General features: G+C 38.9%; 1 protein-coding gene and 1 pseudogene across 2 annotated transcripts in view; one reads left to right on the forward strand and one right to left on the reverse strand.

The window, feature by feature from the left end:
- The first annotated feature begins 529 nt into the window (after positions 1-529).
- Positions 530-10,368, forward strand: LOC311213057 (dynein axonemal heavy chain 12-like; annotated as a pseudogene). Its single transcript has 3 exons — positions 530-2,627; positions 9,152-9,292; positions 10,169-10,368. The product of its transcript is annotated as a dynein axonemal heavy chain 12-like (transcript).
- Positions 10,369-11,294: 926 nt separating this feature from the next.
- APPL1 (adaptor protein, phosphotyrosine interacting with PH domain and leucine zipper 1) overlaps positions 11,295-22,142 on the reverse strand; it is a 31,244-nt gene continuing 20,396 nt past the window's right edge. Inside the window, exons 16-22 of the mRNA XM_084292840.1 lie at positions 21,029-21,078; positions 20,480-20,654; positions 20,332-20,368; positions 18,760-18,906; positions 18,475-18,525; positions 17,264-17,353; positions 11,295-16,619 (exon numbers count right to left, since the gene is read on the reverse strand). Coding sequence (XP_084148966.1) covers positions 16,470-16,619; positions 17,264-17,353; positions 18,475-18,525; positions 18,760-18,906; positions 20,332-20,368; positions 20,480-20,654; positions 21,029-21,078 — 700 coding nt within the window. The 3' untranslated portion in view covers positions 11,295-16,469. The remainder of the gene's footprint in view (positions 16,620-17,263; positions 17,354-18,474; positions 18,526-18,759; positions 18,907-20,331; positions 20,369-20,479; positions 20,655-21,028; positions 21,079-22,142) is intronic.

Consider the following 22,142-nt stretch of genomic DNA (forward strand, 5'->3'; position numbering starts at 1 on the left):
TACTAAACATCAGTACCTTTTTTCAAGCATGAATGTTGTAGTAGAGAGCTTTGAGTCTAGTCCAGTTCTGCCTCTGTTGATATAGCATCTGTTATTCAGCTGGCAAGGAAGTGGATTGATAGCTGAGACCAGACTGGTTACTGCACGGAAGAACCACTCTCATTTAAATAAATAAATCAGATTCCAATGATTAGGCTAGTCAAGAAGCGTTAAGGGCTAAATGCATCCTTCTCCAGTTGCTACCATAATTGAAAGAGGGTTACGGTCCTTAGTAGATCCTAGTTCTTTACAGCTTGTTTTTTTTCTGTGTATGAAATACTTTGCACTGGCTTTGTCTCTTAATACTTTTGTTTCTCTTTGTACTTTTACCTTCCTCTGGAGCTTTGCCCTTGCTCGCTACATGTTAGGTTTCATGTGGAATTCCCACTGATTTCATGTAGAATTCTGACCCTTATCTAAATTAGTGACACTGCCCTTTTCTGCAGGTGCTTCCTAACAGAGTGGCTCCCTCTGCATTGGGCAGGGGAGCTTCTGGAAGGCATGAAGTAAGCTAGTGGCTTCCTTAGTAACAAGCCTCTATTTGTATTATTAGACTTTTGAAGTATATAGCATTATGCAATCCTTACTCTTTGAGTAAGCTACTTGATTTCCCTTGGACTGTGCGGTAGCTTCTCACATGAGTAAATCTGGAAACTTCTTGCTTTTCCCAATTAAATTAATCTGTAGGCTGAGATATGCAGATAAGGGCAAACATTCACATTCTTCATCTCAGCTGCTCAGCGTGCTTTAGGAATAAGAACTCTCACAGAAGTAGTACAGATGAGGTGGGAAGGCTCCTTCTTAACTTGATGTCATGTTTCTCATGCTTTGCACTGGCTATCAGCCCTGGAAGATGATGCACTGCTGAGTATGAAAAGCCTTATTGGCCTCTTCCTCATTTACATCTTCAGTGAGATTTTAACACTCCTATTTCTCCAAGCAATCTTTTTATGATAACGGATATTTCCAAGGTATTTCTTGGATATTAGAGGGATCTCAGCTGCTATCAGAGAAAATACGTAACACACTGTGGTGGCCTGGGCGTGTGATCTGAGACTGTTTTCTAGAGAGGAAAAATTCTGGTGTGTTGTACGTGATGCAATCTCTAAAAAAGTATAGTAGCTTGGGTCTCTGTCAGATGATACGAGTCAACAGGCTAAACAATTTTTGGTCTGAACCAAAATAATTGTCCTCACATTCTTGAAAGGAAATTATAGGTAATGATGAAAATGTGGAAGCCTCTTCAGCATTGCCTGAAGGATGTTTGAGGCCAAGCCTTACTCAGCCAGCCCTCCTGGATTTCTTCTAACTAGTGGCTGTCCTGACTTGCTGGGCTTTTCTTTTTATTTTTTTTTTTTCTTCTTCTTCAACAATTGTATTTCCTTCATAGATCTTCTGTTGGTTGATGGTCCAATAAATTTGGGGAAAAAAAAATGTTATGGCATAGCTAAGAGGTGTGCCTTTCAGGCATGTTTTTTTCTTTCCCTCAGAAAAAATTAAAAAAAAGTACAGCAGGTATTTTTAAACTGTGCATTTGAATAAGTCTGTCTGGTAAAGCAAAAAATATCCATGAAATAATGAAGCAGTGCAGGAATACTGCATGCTGACCATCAAAAAGGTCTGCACACATTTTTTCCATGTGGAGTGCATACAGCACAGGAAACAATTCATAGTATGGCAGCATACTTATTTGCATTGTGTTCACTACTTGGAGCAAATGAGAAGAGAAGGAAATGGAATCTCTAAAAACCAGAATGATAGGGTTTATGCTGGCAATTTTTCTATTAGTTTCATAGTGTTTGTCACTGTAACAGCATAAGAAATTTTTGAGTAAAATTACCAGAAACAATTTTCTATCCGTGATTTTAGTCTTTGTATGGCTATGAATATTTCATGCATGACTGTTTTTTACTATTAAAATCTATATTTAAAATTTCATGCTCAGCTTTAAAGTTCGCTCTGACTTGAAATATAGTCTTCATAGTCTTCAGAAAATCAACTTAATTTTCTCAGAACAAAAGGAAAAAATCATTTTTTTCTCCAGTGCCTTGAAGAATTTAGTTCCAGTTCCGAATTTTGATGCCATTAAAGAAAGTGGAATAAGTCTGATTCACTCAGCAGCAGCAGGAGCACATCCTCAGTGCCTTGAGTTTCTTCTCAAATCTGGGTTTGATGCCAATTTTATGTTGGATCAATGAATTTGCAAAGGCTACGATGACCGCTGGAAATCAGCATTATACTTAGCTGTTTCAAATGGGGATATCTGTTCAACACAACTGCTACTGAATGCTGGAGCCTTGCCAAACCAAGATCCCATCAACTGACTGCAAATAGCCTTGAGAATGGGCAACTATGAGTTAATAAATCTACCGTTCCGCTGGGGGGCTAATGTCAATTACTTCTGCAGAGAGAATACAACACATTTTCCATCAGCTCTACAGTATGCTCTGAAAGACGAAGTCATGTTGAGAATGCTGATAAACTATGGTTATGACTTGCACAGCTGCTTTGATTGCCCTCGAGGAAATGCTTCCCATTCGCAGTATGTGACTGATGGATGGACTTCTACTGCTATCAAAAATACAATGATAAGTGTATCAGGTGGCTTCATATGTTGGTGTTTTACTGCCAGTATCCTTCATACAACTAAGTGAAGATATACTGATGAATGTGAGCTGTCTGAAAAGGAAATGTTTTGAACTGTAAAACAGTCTACACATAAAGGTAAAAACAGACAAAGTTTTAAAATTAGACAGATGTTGCCTGAGGCCTTGTTTATGACAGCAAACTATCATGAACAATATTTTAGAACTGTGAAAATACAACTAATGATGTGCTAATTATACGTACCGAATTTCCTCTCCGTTGAGGGATTTTTGAAACATATGGCACCCGAACAGGCTGAGACCCAGAGACACTGAGAGACCTGAGAGATGCTGAGAGACTCCAAGCACAGACCCGGACAGAGGTATCGTGGTGAGACACGGAGACAGAGATATCACGGTGAGACGCGGAGACGGAGAATTGCGGTGAGACGCGGAGACAGAGAATCGCAGTGGGACGCGGAAGAGTGAAGTATCGCGGTGAGACGCGGGACATCCGGAGTCGAGTTGCTACGGCAGATCGGAGGCGTAAGTGGAAACGGCAGACAACGGACACCGTGTGGTGGGTTGGCACATAGCAGAGGGGTGGAGATCACAACCCTGCAGTTCGTCTGACGTAACCACGAAGGAGGAAGCGGCTATCCAGCTTCTCTCTAGTATTCTCTCTAAGACAGGTGTATCTTGCAATGTTAAAAAGATCAAATCCTTGGTGCACTGGGCTCAGAAGGAGGGTTTCTGAAGGGAATCCCTCTAATGTTAAGCCCAGCTGAGTGGCGGCATGTAACAGATCGCTTATGGGATAAAGCCATTTCAAGTGGACAGCTAGATAAAGACCTAAGTGGGACGTGGCACACAGTGATTAATGTGCTGTGCAGTATGAAAATCGAATGGCAGCTGGCTATGGCGGTGGTGCAAGCTTTGAGCTTTGTCAGTACTGTCTGGGACTCACAGAACACTGAGTACAAAACCTGAGACCTCAGGAACGCAGCTGACACGATCTTTTTCGTCGGTTCCTGCACCCACCCTGGTTCGGGGTATGACCTCTCCAATAAAGCAATCAGCAGCAGAAATAACTAAGGGACTATTGGAGCAGAGTGCTGATGGGGAATGGGGGCTGCCCTCCCCACCCCCTGCGCCAGAAAATCTTGTTAAAGCTGTGCTGCCAGCATCTGTGCCACTGCCAGGCAGCAATAAATCCACTTGGGATGCTTCACCAATGAGAGGTGCAGCAGCAGCTTGCGAAAATAGACCTTCACTGGAAGAGTTGTTCCAAGAACTGCTAGTGAAATTGGAGAACTTAAAAATTACAGATTTGGAGTAGCCTCCTTTCTCGTCTGCTCCACCAGAGCTGACTCCCTCATTGTCCATCACTACACCACCATCAGCACCAAGGAGGGACAGGTGCTCCGACATCATACATGATGCCATCATAGAAGGGCATTGGCATGCTACATCCTTGGCCTGCCCTATTATTATTGACCCTGTGCAATGCACCGGGTGGTGGCAGCCTCATGATTGCAAGCCTTTACAACAACCTCGAAAAATGGTTATGGACTACAGTTTACAATCCCAGGCAGCTCGACAGATAATTCAATGGATTTTCCAGGCAGAACTAATGTGTCCACTTGACTGTCGAAACTTGGTGCACTTATTGTTAACTCCTTCCCAATTGTTATTATTTGAAAGGGAATGGTTGCAGTTAGCACAGGGGGAAGCGGGTCAACTGTGTAAACCAGGGGAACCTCTGTATGGGATTACTGCAGAGATGTTAATGGGGACGGGTCCTTATCTCAATACCCAGATTCAGTTGCAGTTCCCTGCGATTATTCACCAAACAGCTGCACAGTTCACACTGAGGGCTCTTCTTAGTCTCCCAGGGGAAAAGAAAGCACCTCCATTCGCATCTGTAGAACAGGCCCCTGGGGAACCATATGCTAAATTTATCGATCAGTTGTGGGCAGCAATTCCTGATCATCCTGATCTAACAGCGGAGTCTAAAAGCAGTGTGTTTAAAATGCTTGCATTTGATAATGCAGACCCAAAAACTCAAAACATCTTAGTTACATTGCCGAGTACTGCACTGGTAGAGGACATGTTGGTACAGAGAGCTGATCAATCCAGGCAACTAGATGTGTTGGCACAGAACTGTCAGAGATTAGCTCTTACAGTACCCCCCATTAACAAACAAGCCCTGGCAAAGCTCTATGAATGGCTAGTGCTTCCGCAGGGGATGAGGAATTCCCATACATTATGTCAATTATATGTGGCCTGGGCATTACAGCCAATTCGGACAGCATGGTGTGACGTAACTACTTACCATTATATGGGTAACATTTGGTTTGGTAGGCCAGAATGCTTACAGGATTCAGATTTAAAGTTTATTCAGGATAGTTTGGAAGCAAAAGGGTTGAAGATAGCCCCAGAGAAGGTTCAGCAGAACCAGCCGTGTCTATACTTGGGATGGAAAATATCAGATTCTACTATTCATCCACGGAACAGTGATATAACTACAGTGTTACATAATTTGACAGATGTACAAATGTTCCTGGATAATATGCAGTGGGGTTGCCACATTGTACGGATTACTAATAATGACTTAGCTATATTATTACCTTTATTGCGGGGCATGAGTGCAGGGCCGCAGATTGCACTAACAAATGACCAACGGCAGGCTCTTTCACAAATAGCTTCTAAGGTTGCAGCTGGCACTGCTTGCAGACGTATAGCAGAAGTTGCACTCTCCTTCCTAATTAGCAATCATGTGTCTCATCCATTTGTGGTGCTTGGTCAGTGGCAAAAAGAAAAGGGGGAGAGTAAGGGATGACAAAGACAGAAACGGTATCAGGAGGATGCCACTGACACTAACAGCACGGGTAATAGGAATAGCATAAATGAAACAGGTGATGGCAAGGGTGGAATGATAGGGCAGCCTTTTTGAGTTCTGGAATGGATTTTCCTATCAATTCAGCCAAAAACGAGTGTTCAAACACAGGCAGAAGCTATTGCAGAGTTAGTACGTAAGGGTTGCTCTCAAAGTACTGAGATCAGTGGGCAGGAACCAGGAGATATTAGTCTACCAATGACTCAGGATCATTTGGAATGGTGTTTACAGCAATCCATACCACTACAAGAAGCTGTGTTAGATTACCCGGGATTGGTACATTCCCAAACTCCAAAAGGGCCTCTCTGGCAAGTTATAAGATCATATAAATGGCAGGTAGTACCACAGCTTTCGTCCTGACCAGTGGTGGGTCGCACTGTATACACTGATGCAGGTGCGGCAAGTAGGAAAGCTGCGCGTGTGTGGTACGAGAACGGAAGTTGGGAGAAATACATAATTCTGGAGGAGACAAGGGATTCATTACAAACATTGGCATTGTCTGCAGTTGTTTGGGCTTGTCAATGCTGGATGCATAAGCCGATTAATATCGTCTCAGGCTCTCTGTATGTTTTCAGCGTGGTAAAACGAACAGATATGATGTGCCTTGATATGGCACACTAAGAGGGACAGATTATTTCTGCAGCTGCGAGATGCCATTCAGGGGAGAACTGCACCTTGCTGTGGTATCCATATACGTAGTCATCAGTTCTCAATTGGGTTAGCAGAAGGTAATTCACAAGCAGACAAATTCGTGAGTATAGTCATAAAGAGGCCTGAGAGTGATTTTGCACATGCACGAGTGTCGCATGAAATGTTCCATCAGAATGCAAAGGGTCTTTGGAGAATGCTTGGATTTACTTGGACAGAGGTGAAAGGAATAGTAAGAGTGTGCCCTTCCTGTAGTCATTATGGACCAGGGTTAGGTTTGGGTATTAATCCACGGGGTGTTAAGGCACTTGAGGTATGGCAAATGGATGTAACACGTGCCAGAATTTGGTACTAAAAGATATGTGCATGTGAGTATTGATACTTTTTCAAGATTCATATGGGCAATGGCACAGGGGGGAGAAAAAGCACACCTTGTGTGTAGACATCTGATGGTGTGTGTTGCCATTATGAGAGTGCCACAGCAGATCAAGATGGACAATGGTCCAGCGTATGTTAGCAAAAGTGTTAGAAAATTTATGAAAATGTGGGGAGTAAAGCATATCACAGGTATTCCATATTCTCCCACGGGCCAAGCAATGGTTGAACGATCACATCAGGTTTTATAGGAACAATTAGCGAAATTAAAAGAAATCAAGGACATGGATGAGCAATTGTCCAAGGCATTGTTTGTCTTGAATCACTTATGTTTGACTAGTGACCGAGAAGACCCTCCTGCGAGTATTCATTTTCAAACAATAAATATAGCAGCACCAAATGTTTTACTACAAATAAGAATGAATTACCGAGATCCTGCTACAGGAACTTGGAAAGGGCCGTATGGGTACAGAAATACAAATAACACCTGTGATTACAGTGACACTGCTAGGCAGGGTTTAGGGGCTTATGGCATGGAGACAAGGGGTTACAAGTATAGCGTTTGGAACAATCGTACAGCTATGGCCTTACTTCCTGATGTTTTTCTGATTTGCGGGCATAGGGCCTGGCAAGGCATTCTTGCAAATGCTATTAGTGGTCCATGTTACTTAGATAAACTTACTGTATTTTCTCCTAGCTTGTCACAGTTGCGTGAGATCACCAGACATAAACGGGCATTGCTCACATCGGATTGCAATGATAATGTTGAATTGCTTGGTGTTGCAGCTAGAGCAGCATTTGCGATTTTAGTGCCATGAGTGGCATCTGCGGCCGCACTTAACAACTTAGAAAAATTGGTATGCTGGGCCAAGAAGCAAGCCCATGCCACAACAGAGATACTTGAGATGTTACCAGATCAAAATAGTCTGCGACATGCGCTCTTACAGGATTGAGCTGCTATTGACTTCTTGCTTTTGGCTCAAGGGCATGGGTGTGAGGATTTTGAGGGAATGTGCTGTTTGAACCTTTCTGATCATAATGAGTCAATTCACAAATCCATTACTTTCCTGAAAGAGCATATGAGAAAGATTCAATATGATATCAATCCTTTCAATCAATGGCTTACTGATTTGTTTGAAACAATGCATAGATGGTTACTGGGATTAATCAAAGAGGGATTAAGGATTCTGTTTGTTGTGGTGTTAATCATCATTGTGTGTTGTATTGTAATAAATGTGGTTCAAAGGTTACTTGCAAAACTGTTACATCGGGCTTGGTTTGCTCAAAAAGAAAAAGGGGGTTGAGAGATTTTTGAAACAGCAAGGAGGCCATGACTTGCTGCAGCTGAGCAAACCAAGCTACCAGGACGACTATGAGAAGTTCCCATGACAGTGTTCCCACATCGCCCAATTGTGGAATTTAGAAAAATATTGCTGCCAGCAGCTGGCTTCGAGGATGGGATCTACATAACTGCTAATCACAAAGGGGTTGTTTTCTTGCAGTTGTTTGTCTGAGTGCTTTTGACCAATAATCTTCTGTGAGACACTATCTGCCCCTGTTAAGTTTGCTATAAAAGTCAGGCTATTCAGGTAATAAAGAGAGAGCATGATCTGACCATATGAGTGTCTGTTGTGTTTTTGGCCGTTCTTCCTGCAACACAGGGCAGTCTTGTCCACACTGTGAAAGCAGGGAGTTGAAGGCTGGCTCACTGGGTTGTCTGTTATCACGTCACTAATAGTGGAAGCCTGTTGTAGGAATCCCCTTAATCTGGCATGATAAACACTGAGCAAAAATTAACAAACCTGGATTGACCAAAACAGGTTCCTAGAGACAGCCATCAGAGTTTTACTGTATTGCAGTTTGTGAAGTCCATTTGGACATAATAAACCTTTCTTTAACTTGATGATCATAAAATCATAGAGTATCCTGAGTTGGAAGGCACCCACAAGGATCATCAAATCCAACTCCTGGGTCCCTAAAAGCACTACCCAAAAAATCAGACCATGTGTCTGATAGCACTGTCCAAACGCATCTTGAACTCCAGCAGGCTCAGGGCCATGCCCTGGGGAGCCCGTTCCAGTGCCTGACCACCCTTTTCCTGCTACCCAGCCAAAACCAGCCCTGTCACACCTCTGACTCTTTCCTCAGGTCCTATTGCTGGTCTCCAGTGAGAAGAGATCAGTGCTTGCACCTCTGCTCTCAAGATGAGGGCGTGCAGCATATACCAGGCTGGCAGGTTCCCTCTTCAGCATGCTGAGACATAGGTCTCCTCCAGCACCAGCACTGTCCATAAGTTTAAATTCCCAGCTGAGGGTTTGGAATTGCTCTTAGGGAAGGGTAGCACTATTGTTTAAGCACTTAGTTACCAAATATGCAGCTGTATAAGTTCATTTTTGGATCTACTACAGAATAAGACTCTCACATTTTCAAATTGTACTAGTGAGGCTTAATACAAGCTGTGCCAACCTCTAAAGCTCCTCTAACAGACTGAACACTTGCTCTTCCTAGAGTTCTGCTGAAGTTAAATAATTGTTCTTGTCCTGCAGAGGGGGAAGTCATTTACAGGAGTATCAAATGTTTTCATATTAAACATTGTTTCCATCAGTTCTGCGAAGTGATAACCTTGTCATGGCTGAAGCATCTTTCTAGGAAAGTGGTGAGAGTAATGTTAGATCATATCGATCACACTAACATCTGCTGGAAGCTATAAAGCAGGAACTCTGGGCAGACATCAATTCAATTTTAAGTATGTATCTGATATTTAGATGTGAAATGACACACAAGTTGTTCTGGGATGGGGACCTTTGTTGGTGGTGTTATTTTTATCTATTCTTGACCCTTGTTAGGCCAAAATTTATGTTTTGACAATAAGGTATGTCTGCAACAAAACTCAGCCTGTGTAGCATTTAAATTAAGTCTCTTTCAGAAGTCTTGACAGACCACACAGTTTACGTGGAGTACTGGGGAACTTCATATCACTTTCTTAGTGATATGGTTTAGTGGATGACTGGTTAGTGTTAGGTCAGAGGTTGGACTAGATGATCTTGGAGGTCTCTTCCAACCTAGATGATTCTGTGGTTCTGTGATTCAATTACAAGGTAGACAACACCCCTCTTTAAGGGGCGAAAAGCTCTTCCCCCATCTCAAGGTGATGGAATAACTAATAAATTACCATCTTTAACTGCGTGATTGGAATTCCAGTCTAGATTAACTCCATGTCCTTTTCATTTGTACACAGATTAAAAAGCAGTAAATCAAAATTCTACTTTTAGTAGCTTCTTCAGGTTAGCAGAGAATATTGACCAACTATTTAACGTTAAAGTACGTTTGCTCAACTTAGACTACTTACACTGCATTAACATTCATTTAGCTAACATAACAGAAGCACAGTCTGTTGCTTTAGCTGACAATGCTTGTAAATATAACTGAGAGAGGCATGGGCTGAGGTAAAAATGCTAGATTGTGACAGGTCCAGTCACCCAGGGACAGTCACACTGATTTTATCCATCAATTCACAGAAAGAACACGTGGCAAAATCTGGAGCAAAGTTTTTGAAAAGTGTAGGCAAACAATTGCACAGAAATGAATAAATAACTTATCAATCTCACCTTCTTATTTCTAGCAAATCCTTGCTCTCTAAAGCACCTTTGTCATCTGAAGATATGGGAATGCATGGGTTGGTTGTGTCTCCGTTGTCCTGTCTTCATGACCTTCCTTCCACTGCCAAACTGCCTGAAAGACTATATACTATACATGTATAAGGAATATGATCTTTATGGACAGAAAAACTTCCTAGGAACCTCCAACCTCAGCTGCGCTTAATTATTAGCTCTATAATTTGGAGGGAATGTTGAAGTGGGTAAGACTACCTTATGCATCTCTTTTCTTCTTTGGGGATTTTTATCTCATATGTATATTAAGGAATATGAAGTTTCAGCATTCCCCTCTTACCTCTGAAGAAAATGGGGACAACCTCAAACTGTAAGTATTGGTGATCCCATTCTATATGAATATGGTGGAATATAGAATATCTGAAAGTTATGGCCATATTGCTTTAAATGCTTAGTGTGAAAATTTAAAGAACTGTTAAAATCACAGGTAGAGCTGTAAACCTTGCGTTACTGCTAGGTTAAAGGCTGTCATAACATGTAACGCTACCTCCAACTGCAAGGTTAAACTCAGGGTTTGGTTGAAGGCCATGAAGTTAACTAAAACCAGGAAGGATTTTTTTTTATATATATATCTTGTACCTTCCCTTCTCTTGCCATGAAGTAGAGGTTTTATTTATGAAGATCTACAGCAAAGTTCTAGAAAGCAGCATAAGTAGATTTTTTTCACCCAGTTAGATGATCCCACTTCCTAAGCATGAAGCTGGGATTAACAGCTACAGCTGCCTGCTTATTATTGCAGCTAGTGTGAAACACCAGTGATTCAACAAAGCAACAGTACTTCTGAAACAGGTTAGTTCTACATCTCAGACTCAGGTATTGACGTGTCTCATCCACTATGTATTGGATTGCTCTCTTTAGAACTAGCTTCCTTTCACAGTGCTGTCCCAAGACATGCTTGCATTTTTTTGGAGCTACTCTTGAAACAGTTGCAGCTTAAGCTTATGAAACATTTGCCTGAGACCAATCATCACTGTTGTCTTAAGGAAGTCTTACATGACACACACAGACCCACAGCATGCTTATTCTGTACTGATACTAGTCTGTGTAATTAAAAAAAAAAAAGATCAACACATGTGGTATTAATAGTATTTATTTATTCCTTCATTATCAGGTAAGCATAGATTTTCCCGTTATACATGCATCTATATTCACTTAAAGTTACATAATTCAAAAGTCTGCTTTTCTCCAGAAAAATCTAGAAATCTTATAAAATACAAATTTAACCATAATGTAGTTATGACCCCTTGCTTTTTACACTGTGTCTGTCATGTAATTAAGAAAACTAATGAAGCCAGTGAAAATATGTAAGTACCCATGTTAATAGTTGTGCTGGTATAGCTTCTTGGTATAGCTTCTGTACACATGAATTCTGATCATTACCATAACGACAGCTCTGTATAACGTGCTACACATCGTCAGGTAACTAGAGCAACATGTGCACTAAAACAGCCAGCTAAGAGAGTAAGGATTTTCTTCTAATGTTCAGTCTTGGATTGTTGCAGAAGTTATCAGCATTCTCAAGTACAGCAACTTCCTCTGAGTATATCCGGCTAATATGATTAAACTTAAGGGAATTGAGATATCGTTTGACAACAGAGGGATTCAACTGCACGTTAAAACTTCGTTCAGTGGGAGGGAATGCATCCTGTCACCAATAATGGTGCTTCCTCAAAATCAGTATTATGAAATAAGCAGGCAGCTTTCGCATCAGTACAAATTCCCCCCTGGAAGTTACTATACATACTTAAGCTTTTATTTAACCTACAAAATGCTGACTGAAGCTCTGGCATAATACATAATTTACTATTCATGCTTCCAAGATTAAGACAACAATCAAAGCTGAATTAAGTATACTAGTGGAGGTTTTAATACAGCTATTCAGGGAAAAAGCGTGTAAGTCTCAAACGTTGCAAAAATCACATTTCACTAGAACAGGACCCATCCAGAATGTCATTGTAAGAATTTGACCACTCCACTGTATTATAAAAATGACCTGAAATATTGTACAAAATTGTTGGCTTGCAACATGGACTTCATTAGGGATACAAGTGCATTCATAATGACACAACAACTTACTCATGTCATAATAACTTAGATACCACTGTGGCAGGACAGAAAAAAAAAAAAAAACACAACTTACTGCCTGGGTGAAAAAAAAAAAAAAGCCTCGGAGACTGATAGACTTGCAAGAAGTTTTCTAAAATAGAGCAAAGGAAATAATATAAAATATCAGCTCTTGTTCTTAGACTAGATGTTATCTCAATTAAACTCAGTAATCAGAGGAAGATTTTCATTCTCTGTGAATTCTGAAATAATAAGAGACTATATAACAAAACTTTCTCCAGTGGCTTCTCCTACATTCTGTGCAACTGTAATTCATCAGAATTCACCTTGAAGATATGCACAGTCAGTTTTGTTTCTGTATATCAATGTACACCAATTACATCTTTATAAATGGTTTTGCAGTGTTAGGTTTTTTAGCTGTGGGTTCACATCCATATGAAGATGAAATTTGACTGGATTGTAGAAGGGAAATATTTCTGAACTCTTAAACATTACTTGACTGTTAATATCTTAAGTTGTCTTGATATAGTTTAAAACCTAAAAAGATTAAGGAAATAACAGACTGTCAAATCCACGTTAGTTTATACAACACACTTGTTACCAGTTCTGTGTGGCTAAGTTGCATATGACTGTTAACTTGTCCTCTGGTTTAGACTTCAAGAAATATATTCCTGGCCATAAAAGGAGTGCTAGGTATTATCTGTAATGCAATAAAATGCATTTCCATAGTTTGCCCATGCTTCTTTTATGTTTTGATATTCATGACATTATATACATAAAGAACTTATGTAGCTTGAAACAACTGACAGCAAGACCTGCATGGTCTACATAGTGTAATAAACTTAATATCCCTTACCCAATGGAAAAAAAGTCAGTAACTGTTAGGCTGGAATTAGCAACGTAACTTAGTCCTAAAAAAACACTGCTGACCTATGCAACATCCTTTTAAGACTGTGTACTTGAAAAAATAGTTTCTGAAATAATACAAGGTTCACATGAAGCAAACTACAGCTTCGGCTGAAAGTGCCTGGAAGATCAGTCCCTAATTAAAAAGTAACAGGAAATATTAATCAGGAGAAATAAATTATGGGAACAAAAACCAATAGGTAATTTAATTACAATAATAGGTTTTGAAATTCTACCCCAGTAGCTTCCAGGAGAACTTGAGGTGTTTATGTTAAAATTGTACTCTCAAAGTAAGTATTAAGCATTTCATATTTTTAATTAACAAAAACATTTTTCAATAAATTAGTTCTGTTCTACTTTCATGTCCTGATGTTTCCTGACTTGCCATTTGCTCCTGCAGTTTGTGTCACTCTCCTGGATTTTCTATTTCTATCTTTTTACTCATTTTATACCAGCAAAAGTCTTCTGAACAAGCAAAAAACCTTGATTTCATTCATGTTATATCTCATCGTTTTTGTTAAGCACTGTTCCCCTCATTAATTTTCAGTGGTTACGAGAGAAGAATCATCCACTGCAAGTGAAACGCAATTCACTCCTAAACTGTTTTAGAAAACTAGATTTAGTCGCAATAGATGGGAAAGCCTGAGCTAAAACTGAAGTAATTCCAATCATAAATAGTTAAATCTGACAAATTCCTTAACAGTTATTTCATGTCCCATCTTCCTCCTCATAGTTACATACTTAAGTCTAAAACATTAATGGTAGGAGTCAAGAAAAAATATATTAATTCTATGTCAGCAGTGCTTTCTGGTGAGCTTGCTAATCTATTATCTGTCTTCCCAGTGGAGCGGTGGCTATTGCAGCTAATCTTACTCTGACAGTTTGGTGACTAGATTCTAGGAACTGGATACCACTAACCACATTCTTCCTGAGGTGTTTCATACTTACTTCATCTTCAGCATGTACTTAAGGAAGACGCAATAACCTTGAGCTGTGCTGGCATGATACATGTATTTGATTGATAGAAAGCAGAAATAGTGAAAAAAAAAAAAAAAAAAAAGACCATAAGAGAAAGAAACACAAACTAGATCAATTTCCAGAAATAGTTGCATGGCAGCCAGTTTATCTGTAAGCCTGTATTTAGGCACAAAAAGGAGAAAAAAGAAAAGATGCATCTGCTGCCTTTCTGTACTTTTTTTTGAATGAATAAAAACAGTATCTTACAAATGAGATGACAATACAAGACTACAAACAAAGTAAAAATGCCATTTCAATTTTGTGTTTTTTTTATTATTATTATTATTATTTATTTTTTTTAACAAAAAAGCCTCAGTTTTGTATGGTCCACGTGACAGTGTGCTGGCCAAATCTGGCCACAGGCTGATGCTATTGGGCGTGACTGGGCAACACCAAAAGCAGTTACTTCCGCAACTGGCTACAGTGGGGATGAAACATTCTGGAACCGGAGCTGCTAACTACCTCAGGAAGAGTGCCTTAAGTCTCTTCATTGCTCAGTCTCCCACACCACCTCCTCTTTTAAGGTAGGAATATTGTGACTACTTCCACAGCTGCTCAGTCTCTTCTATGTGCTATGGGGCCTGTGGCATCACGCAAGCTACTCTAGTTTCTGCTGCAGTAGCAGCCCCAGCAAAGCAGACTTATTCCTGCAGCAGGCACTGCTCCCTTCTCTCTCCTGCTACAGGATCCAGATGCAGTTAAGTTTCTGCATAGAACTTTTCATCTCCAGCAGAAAGAACAGGAGGAGATTACCGTTGTTAGCCACTACTCCTGTGAGGAGAGTTAAGGATAGCATTCCCTCTGTGCATCTACAGATGCTTAGCAGAGAGGTCCTGAGCTTCCTCCCTTACTTAATCAGTGCCAACCAACTCTAGCTCTAAAGGACTGGGCCATCACCAGCTGATGGGAAATATTCTGAAAATTGCTTCCATTTCTGAACACCAGAAACACTCTGCAATAAATTGTAAAACAGTCATAACTTATAATACAACTTGGAATATAAGTATTTTCTTTCTACATTTCCTATTACTTTCAGGCCCCTATTAGAGAGAGAACTGTATCATTGGAGTTTAGTACTTACAGTAATTAGTGCAAAAATAAATATTTCTTTTTACTTCAAACAAGTTTTCTCTTCTGGATCAAAAGATGAATGCACATTTAGTATTATACAAAATAAATGTTACACAGGGTATGAACCATGGAGTTCAGGCTTACAAGGTATAAACAGGCATTACTTTGAAAAACATGTTATGGGATTTGATTCTAGGATGTAGACAAGCATAGTCTTTTACTTCTGTTTGCAAAATACAGCTCCATAAAAAGTCTTTAAAAGCCTTAACTCATTTTCAGTAAACGTAGTGTACTGGTAGCAAGGCATTTATAGATTCAGAAGATTTTTCAAATGATAAAATTCAAGATGTTCCTGCAACTCTAAGCATGTTTTTTTTGTTTGTTTGTTTGTTTTTTAATAAAAAAAGTGAACTCAAAGGCTCACAGATTCTTATCTCATGCAGTGGGGAAAAACAAGAACATGGCACTTCTGCTACAAGAATATATACATTATTCTTACTGTTTGATAAGGAATGTTTTATACATTCCTCACGCAGTGTAGTGCAACTGCATCTTTTCAGTTTTTATATAGGTCTGACAAAGTATTTTTTTCTTTCCTGTTCAAAGAAGCCTTCCAGCATTCACAAAAAAAAAAAAAAAAAAAAATCAAGATGTGCAATACGTAACAAAAAAATATGATCTTCCTGTCTAGAACTATTGCACATCTCACTGATGTTAATAGGGATGTTTCTTTCTAAGGACAGTTCTGTGCAACAAGTTATGTAAAGCTTAGCACTGCCTTATTTAGGCATCCACTTTTGTTTCCAGCAAGGTGTTCTGCATACTTGTGTAAAGAATAAATTTCACCATACTGTTTAAGAATAGTCAGTTTTAAGTCTCGATTCAAAAGCAGTCAATTACACAGGCAGGTAAAAGGGAAAAAATGTAAGAGTTTTTCCATACTGCAGAGAATTTTTGAGAAAACAATTTTGTAATAAACACGGTAGCATCACCATGCTTTATCTGGCATACAAAAGAGAAATTATACTGACATGAAAGTGGAAATCACTTAATTGAGAAAGAAAAATCAAGGCATATACGGGTCTACACATCATATAGTTTTTTACCTTTATACAATACAACAGACCCTCCACTTACATTTCACTTCTTGTAGAACTTACATCCATGATTCCAATTTTAATTAAGTAGGCAACCTTAGGTTTCAGATGCTTTCTTCTTCTTTCCATCTTCTCCTAAATCCCTGTCTTCTGACTGGCTACTGCTAAGGACTACAAAGTGTCCTTCTCCACTACTTGGGTTTGATCTGCTGGAAGCAGCTATCAATCGGCTTTGCTCCTCTAAGTCCTAATTTAAGAAGAGGGGGGAACAAAGGGGGAAAAAAAAGTCAGCAAAACAATACTCATTTTAAGTCTGAAGTGGAAACAGGACACCATCATTCTGATTTGTAAATTGTCTTTTAACATTATCAATGGACAACTTTTTGTAGAGAAGGGGTTAAAAGAACGAGTAGGAAACCAAACTATTTTGGCTTCAGTAGCTGGAATTATTAGAATACATCTGTACCAGCAACCCATAAGAAAAAGCAGGTTAGAACAAGGAGCTTGGCCTACGGCCTGCAGACCCTTCCTTACTATATAGCAAATGAACCATCTCTGTACATGGCAGACGGTTACTTGCCACATAGGGGGCAGTTCATGCATGTGACAACAGTGTTTTTATTTTGGGCCTGTGATAGTTGTTCCTTCAAGCACTGCTCCTGAGTGCACCTATAAAGGTGTTCTGTGTTCTCCTCAGAATAGCTTTTTAAACATGACCGTGAAATTAGACAAAATCTGCACAGGAAATACTTTCAAAAATTAACTTTATTCCACAATGTTCTGGGAATTTGTACTAAAAACTGTGAGACTGTAGCTGGAAGTAAAAAAATACAAAATAAAGATAGCAAGTAGGAAAAAAAAAACAAAAAGAAATTTTAAGAAATAACATACCTTTTCGATTTGTTTTTGTTTACTTAATTCTTTTTGTTGTTTCTCTCTGACTCTCTCTATTTCTTTTGCCTTTTCTGATGCTTTTCGATCCTGAAGTGTAAAAATGTAAACAAAAGTAATGAACAACAGTCTGACATGTTTGATACAGTACTGATTTATATGAGTTTGTTCAAAACTGTTAAACACTTAATTAGTCTTCTCTTAATGGACAGGTATGCTTGGTAAAGGTATTAAGAAATCATCTTGAATATTGTTCTAATGTAAACATGGCTCAAAGTCTTTTTATCTCGGGTTTAAGTTCTATAAAACAAATCCCTTAGAGTACTCCACAGCAGCATTCACTGCATCTATAAGCATCTTGCAGAGTATCACACAGAATCACACAGAATTTGTAGGTTGGAAGAGACCTCAAGATCATCGAGTCCAACCTCTGACCTAACGCTAACAGTCCCCACTAAACCATATCCCTAAGCTCTACATCTAAACGTTTTTAAAGACTTCCAGGGATGGTGACTCCACCACTTCCCTAGGCAGCCTGTTCCAATGTCTAACAACCCTTTCGGTAAAGAAGTTCTTCCTAACATCCAACCTAAAACTCCCCTGGCTCAACTTAAGCTCATTCCCCCTCGTCCTGTCACCAGGCACGTGGGAGAATAGATCAACCCCCACCTCGCTACAGCCTCCTTTAAGGTATCTGTAGAGAGTAATAAGGTCACCCCTGAGCCTCTTTTTCTCCAGGCTGAACAAGCCCAGCTCCCTCAGCCGCTCCTCGTAGGACTTGTTCTCCAGGCCCCTCACCAGCTTCGTCGCCCCCCTCTGGACCTGCTCAAGCACCTCCATGTCCTTCTTGTAGCGAGGGGCCCAAAACTGAACACAGTACTCGAGGTGTTCAGCTCTGGTGAGGCCGCACAGGGGGACGATCACCTCCCTAGCTCTGCTGGTCACACTGTTTCTTATGCAAGCCAGGATGCTGTTGGCCTTCTTGGCCACCTGAGCACACTGCTGGCTCATATTCAGCCGACTATCAACCATCACTCCCAGTCCTTCTCTGCCTGGCAGCTCTCCAACCACTCATCTCCCAGCCTGTAGCTCTGCTTGGGTTATTGCACCCCAGGTGGAGGACCCGGCACTTATATATTCTGTTACACATACTACATATACAGTCTCCATTCCCTTCTTGAGGGTACCTTCCCCTAAAAGAAGATGCTTACCAGTTCTGCATGAAGAGCTATCTGTTTTGCCAGTCCAACGGAGTCACAAATCTAAATACAGATCAGATTTGAAATAATCTGTAAAGATCTAATACAAATGCCTTTGAAAATACACCATATTGTCATATCAGATATGACAGAATATTAAAATATTTTGCGGTACTATCAGGTTAACTCTGTTTCAGTACATACACAAAATACTTAGCCAGCTTGAATGGATTGGATCTAACATATTTGAATCCATGTCAGGTTCCAAACCGATACAAACATAACTATCACCAATACCTTTTCCCCTTCGTTATTTGATTCAAATATATAGCAGATGGAAGTTTGGCGGTTGTCAACTCTCCCTCCTGAAGTTTTCAGCACAAATCCAAAGAGGCGCTTATTCTCCTGGTGCGTAGTGTACAAGACTACGTTGGGCAAAGGAAACTGCCAGAAAGGAACAAGTATGGAGATATTAAAACCAGTTTCAGATATTTTCTATACGAAGTTTCACTGTACTGCACATTACTTTGTTATCAAAAATATGCAACCACACCAGCAAAAGTTACAATCTGACTGGACATGCAACTGCCAAACACAAAAAAAAAAAAGGAATTTGGAAGGGGAAGATTAAATGATTCAGAAGATAGAGGAGTCTCATTTGCCATGAGATTCAGTCATCTTTCTAAATGCAAATAAGCATTTTATTTATTTTTTAAAAACAGATACACATACATATTGCATTTTTGACTAAGCTTTCAGTATTTGGTGCATTTCTCTAAAACTTTAACTGCAAATAGTTCAGCTTACCTGAACTATGTAAGCAAGAAAACAAGCAAAAAAAAATCCATATAGCCTTACTATTTTATTACAATAAAAATACTTTGCATTCTTAATTCCTAAAAGAATTCAGACTAGGCATTTCAAATATATGCTTTAAAAACTTGACAAAGGATCAGTTTTTAAATTCTGAAGGTCCCTATTAGAAGTGTTATAAACTGACAGGATGAGAGTTCTTCCTAACCTTAACTGCACACACTTAGAATACTAGACATTCGACCTGTTGGTTTATCTCACCTTTAATAGCTTCCAGCTTTGGGGCAGTTTTGAACTTGGTGTCACAAAGGTAAAGAAAAAAAAAGGGAAAAAAAAAACTAATATTTTAAGCTGTGGGTTTCATATGCTTAGGATTTCCTTTTACGGATACGACAATTTAGAGTCCCTGACAAGTTGAGCATCTTTAAAAGAAGACCCAAAGAAGTTAAATGACAGACCTGAAACTGTGCAGAAACAAAGGGCAGAGAGGGGAGCAAGAGCTTCAAAATACAAAAAATAAAGATTGCTAATACTGAAGAATGAAGTTTGCCACATTTCATCTGCTATGAAGAATTCCACCTGTTTTTTCATGTATATTTATTGCAAAAAAAAAAATCAAAAACATACAACACTAAACATAATTATGGATTAAAAACAACACAAAAAAACAAACACCAACCCAAACCTATTGGACTTCTGAACATATTTAACTCTAACGTTAATAATACTTCTCTAACACATACATTAATATTTCTAAACAGACACATTATTAAAATAAAATATTATTATTTTCCTAAGATTTTACCCTATAAAATCATGGGAAAAAATGTTTCAAAACATTTTTTTGATCATTCAAAAAAGATCATTCCCCTTAAACCTTATTTTCTAGTGTTTTTCTGTTTATGTTTAGATGTTTGCATCTGTCTCCCAATTTTCATGGAAATTTTTGTAGAAATTTCATGGTGTCAGTGATTTTTGCTAACATTTCATGATATCATTTTAAAAGTAATAGAAATATTTTGTCAGATATTTATCTCAAAATGTAAAGTTACTTACTCGTAGTCTTGTAACTTGTGTCTGTGGATCGATTAACCTAAAAAATTGTTTTTAAGAACAAATCAGAAAGTAGATTTTACTTTCATTCACAAAGTGAATGAAGATTACACTATAAATAAGCATCAGTAGAAGTCAGAAGCAAACTTACTTTAAATAGTCACAAGTGACTAATAAATGTGATTCTGTCATCCGGAAAATGTTATGGATAGCCCGAGCTGCTAATATTTGACGCATTGTTTCATAAACAACGTCTGGACTTTCATCAGACTTCACAGCCATAGAGCCAAGAAATCTTACAATAAACAACTGATGAAGAATTGAATCTAAGAGAAACAAAAGTACTGAGTAAGTGATCTCCACTTTGGGTCTTCCATTCCTGCAGTCAGGAAAACTCCAGGCTTCCAATAACTTGAGAAGAGTTTGCTTGTATCTACAAATTACAGGTACAATTACTAAACAGCAAGTCACACATCTTTTCATTTCATTTCATGAATACAAAAGATGCGGTACAATGATTAAAAAAACAAAACAGGACTTTCAGGCAGTCTGATTTAACTCGTCTAATAATACATTGCTAATGTAATATAACTAAGCACTCTAAAAATGGTGTTAAATAAGAAGGTCCAGGTGAAAATAAAAAATTAATTCGTAAATTCTATTATTCACTTTGTATTTAAAGTTTGTTTTTTATTTTTACCTTCTGTTTCAGATTTTGAGCCTCCAGATTCACCAAAAGGATTTGCACGTCTATTAAAATATGAAAACATTAAACCAGGAGTCAGATTACAAGAACCACTAATGAATAATGCTGTAGTCTCACGTTGCATCAAATAAGATCAAGGTGTAATGATTTCACAATTTATGATCTGGAGGAATAACGTGTTATAAATAATAAGAGCAAGCAATTTAATTGGAAGAAAGACATAAATTGCTATATTCGAGGGCTCAAATCACGGGCAGAGTACCAAGCATTCTGTCATATTGCTACCACAGAGAGTTTGACTCACACGGTATTTCTTATACTCAAATTAAGCCCAAGTCAAAGCTTTGTTATTTGAAAAGGTACAGTTTTAGGCAATGAAATACAGAATTCAGGAATTACAGCCAAAAGCTACTACTTTCATTATTCCGTAGGAGCACTGCATCTCTTACCACTATCTCAAGTTGTTGAATTATTTACTGAAAAAAGTCACTGGTTTTATTTCAAATGCAGCTTCCTGAAAACATCACTGGGTTTTTACTCTTGGAGGGTCAAGAGAAATGTGGCTGTTTCTGCCTCTCAAAGACAGAAGTACTACCAGTAACAACAACAAGTGAAAATATTCTAGGCTTCCAAGTCTACATTTTCAATAACAGTAAAGCAATGCTGAATAGAATACAGGGAATGGGAAATTAATTAAATCTTCTAAACCCTTTCTCCTTGGCTAACTGGCAGCTGAAAAACTCTTGTCAAGGTTTTGTAAACCTCAAATTAGGTTTTAATAGGGGGGTAATGAAGCTATCACCTCTCAACAGTTAACATTCTAAAAGCAAATTTCAGAACTAAGAGAAAAAATAAGTGAATCCAGCTACATGTCGGAAATCTTAAGAGATGTCCAGTTTAATAAAATGGTTCTAGATTGAACTCTGAAGTCAAGACTGCATCACTATAATGCTTAAATAACATGGACTCAATCAAGAATCCTCCCATTGAATGCTGGCCTGCGTAAATATACTACAGACAAATTATTTCTATTAGCATCTTTTATCACTTAAATTCTTCTGGACATTTAAGACTAGATGGGAATAGTAATGCAAAATCTCACAGGATC

Source organism: Netta rufina (genome assembly GCF_964035555.1).
Source record: "Netta rufina genome assembly, chromosome: 10".
Taxonomy (NCBI): domain Eukaryota; kingdom Metazoa; phylum Chordata; class Aves; order Anseriformes; family Anatidae; genus Netta; species Netta rufina.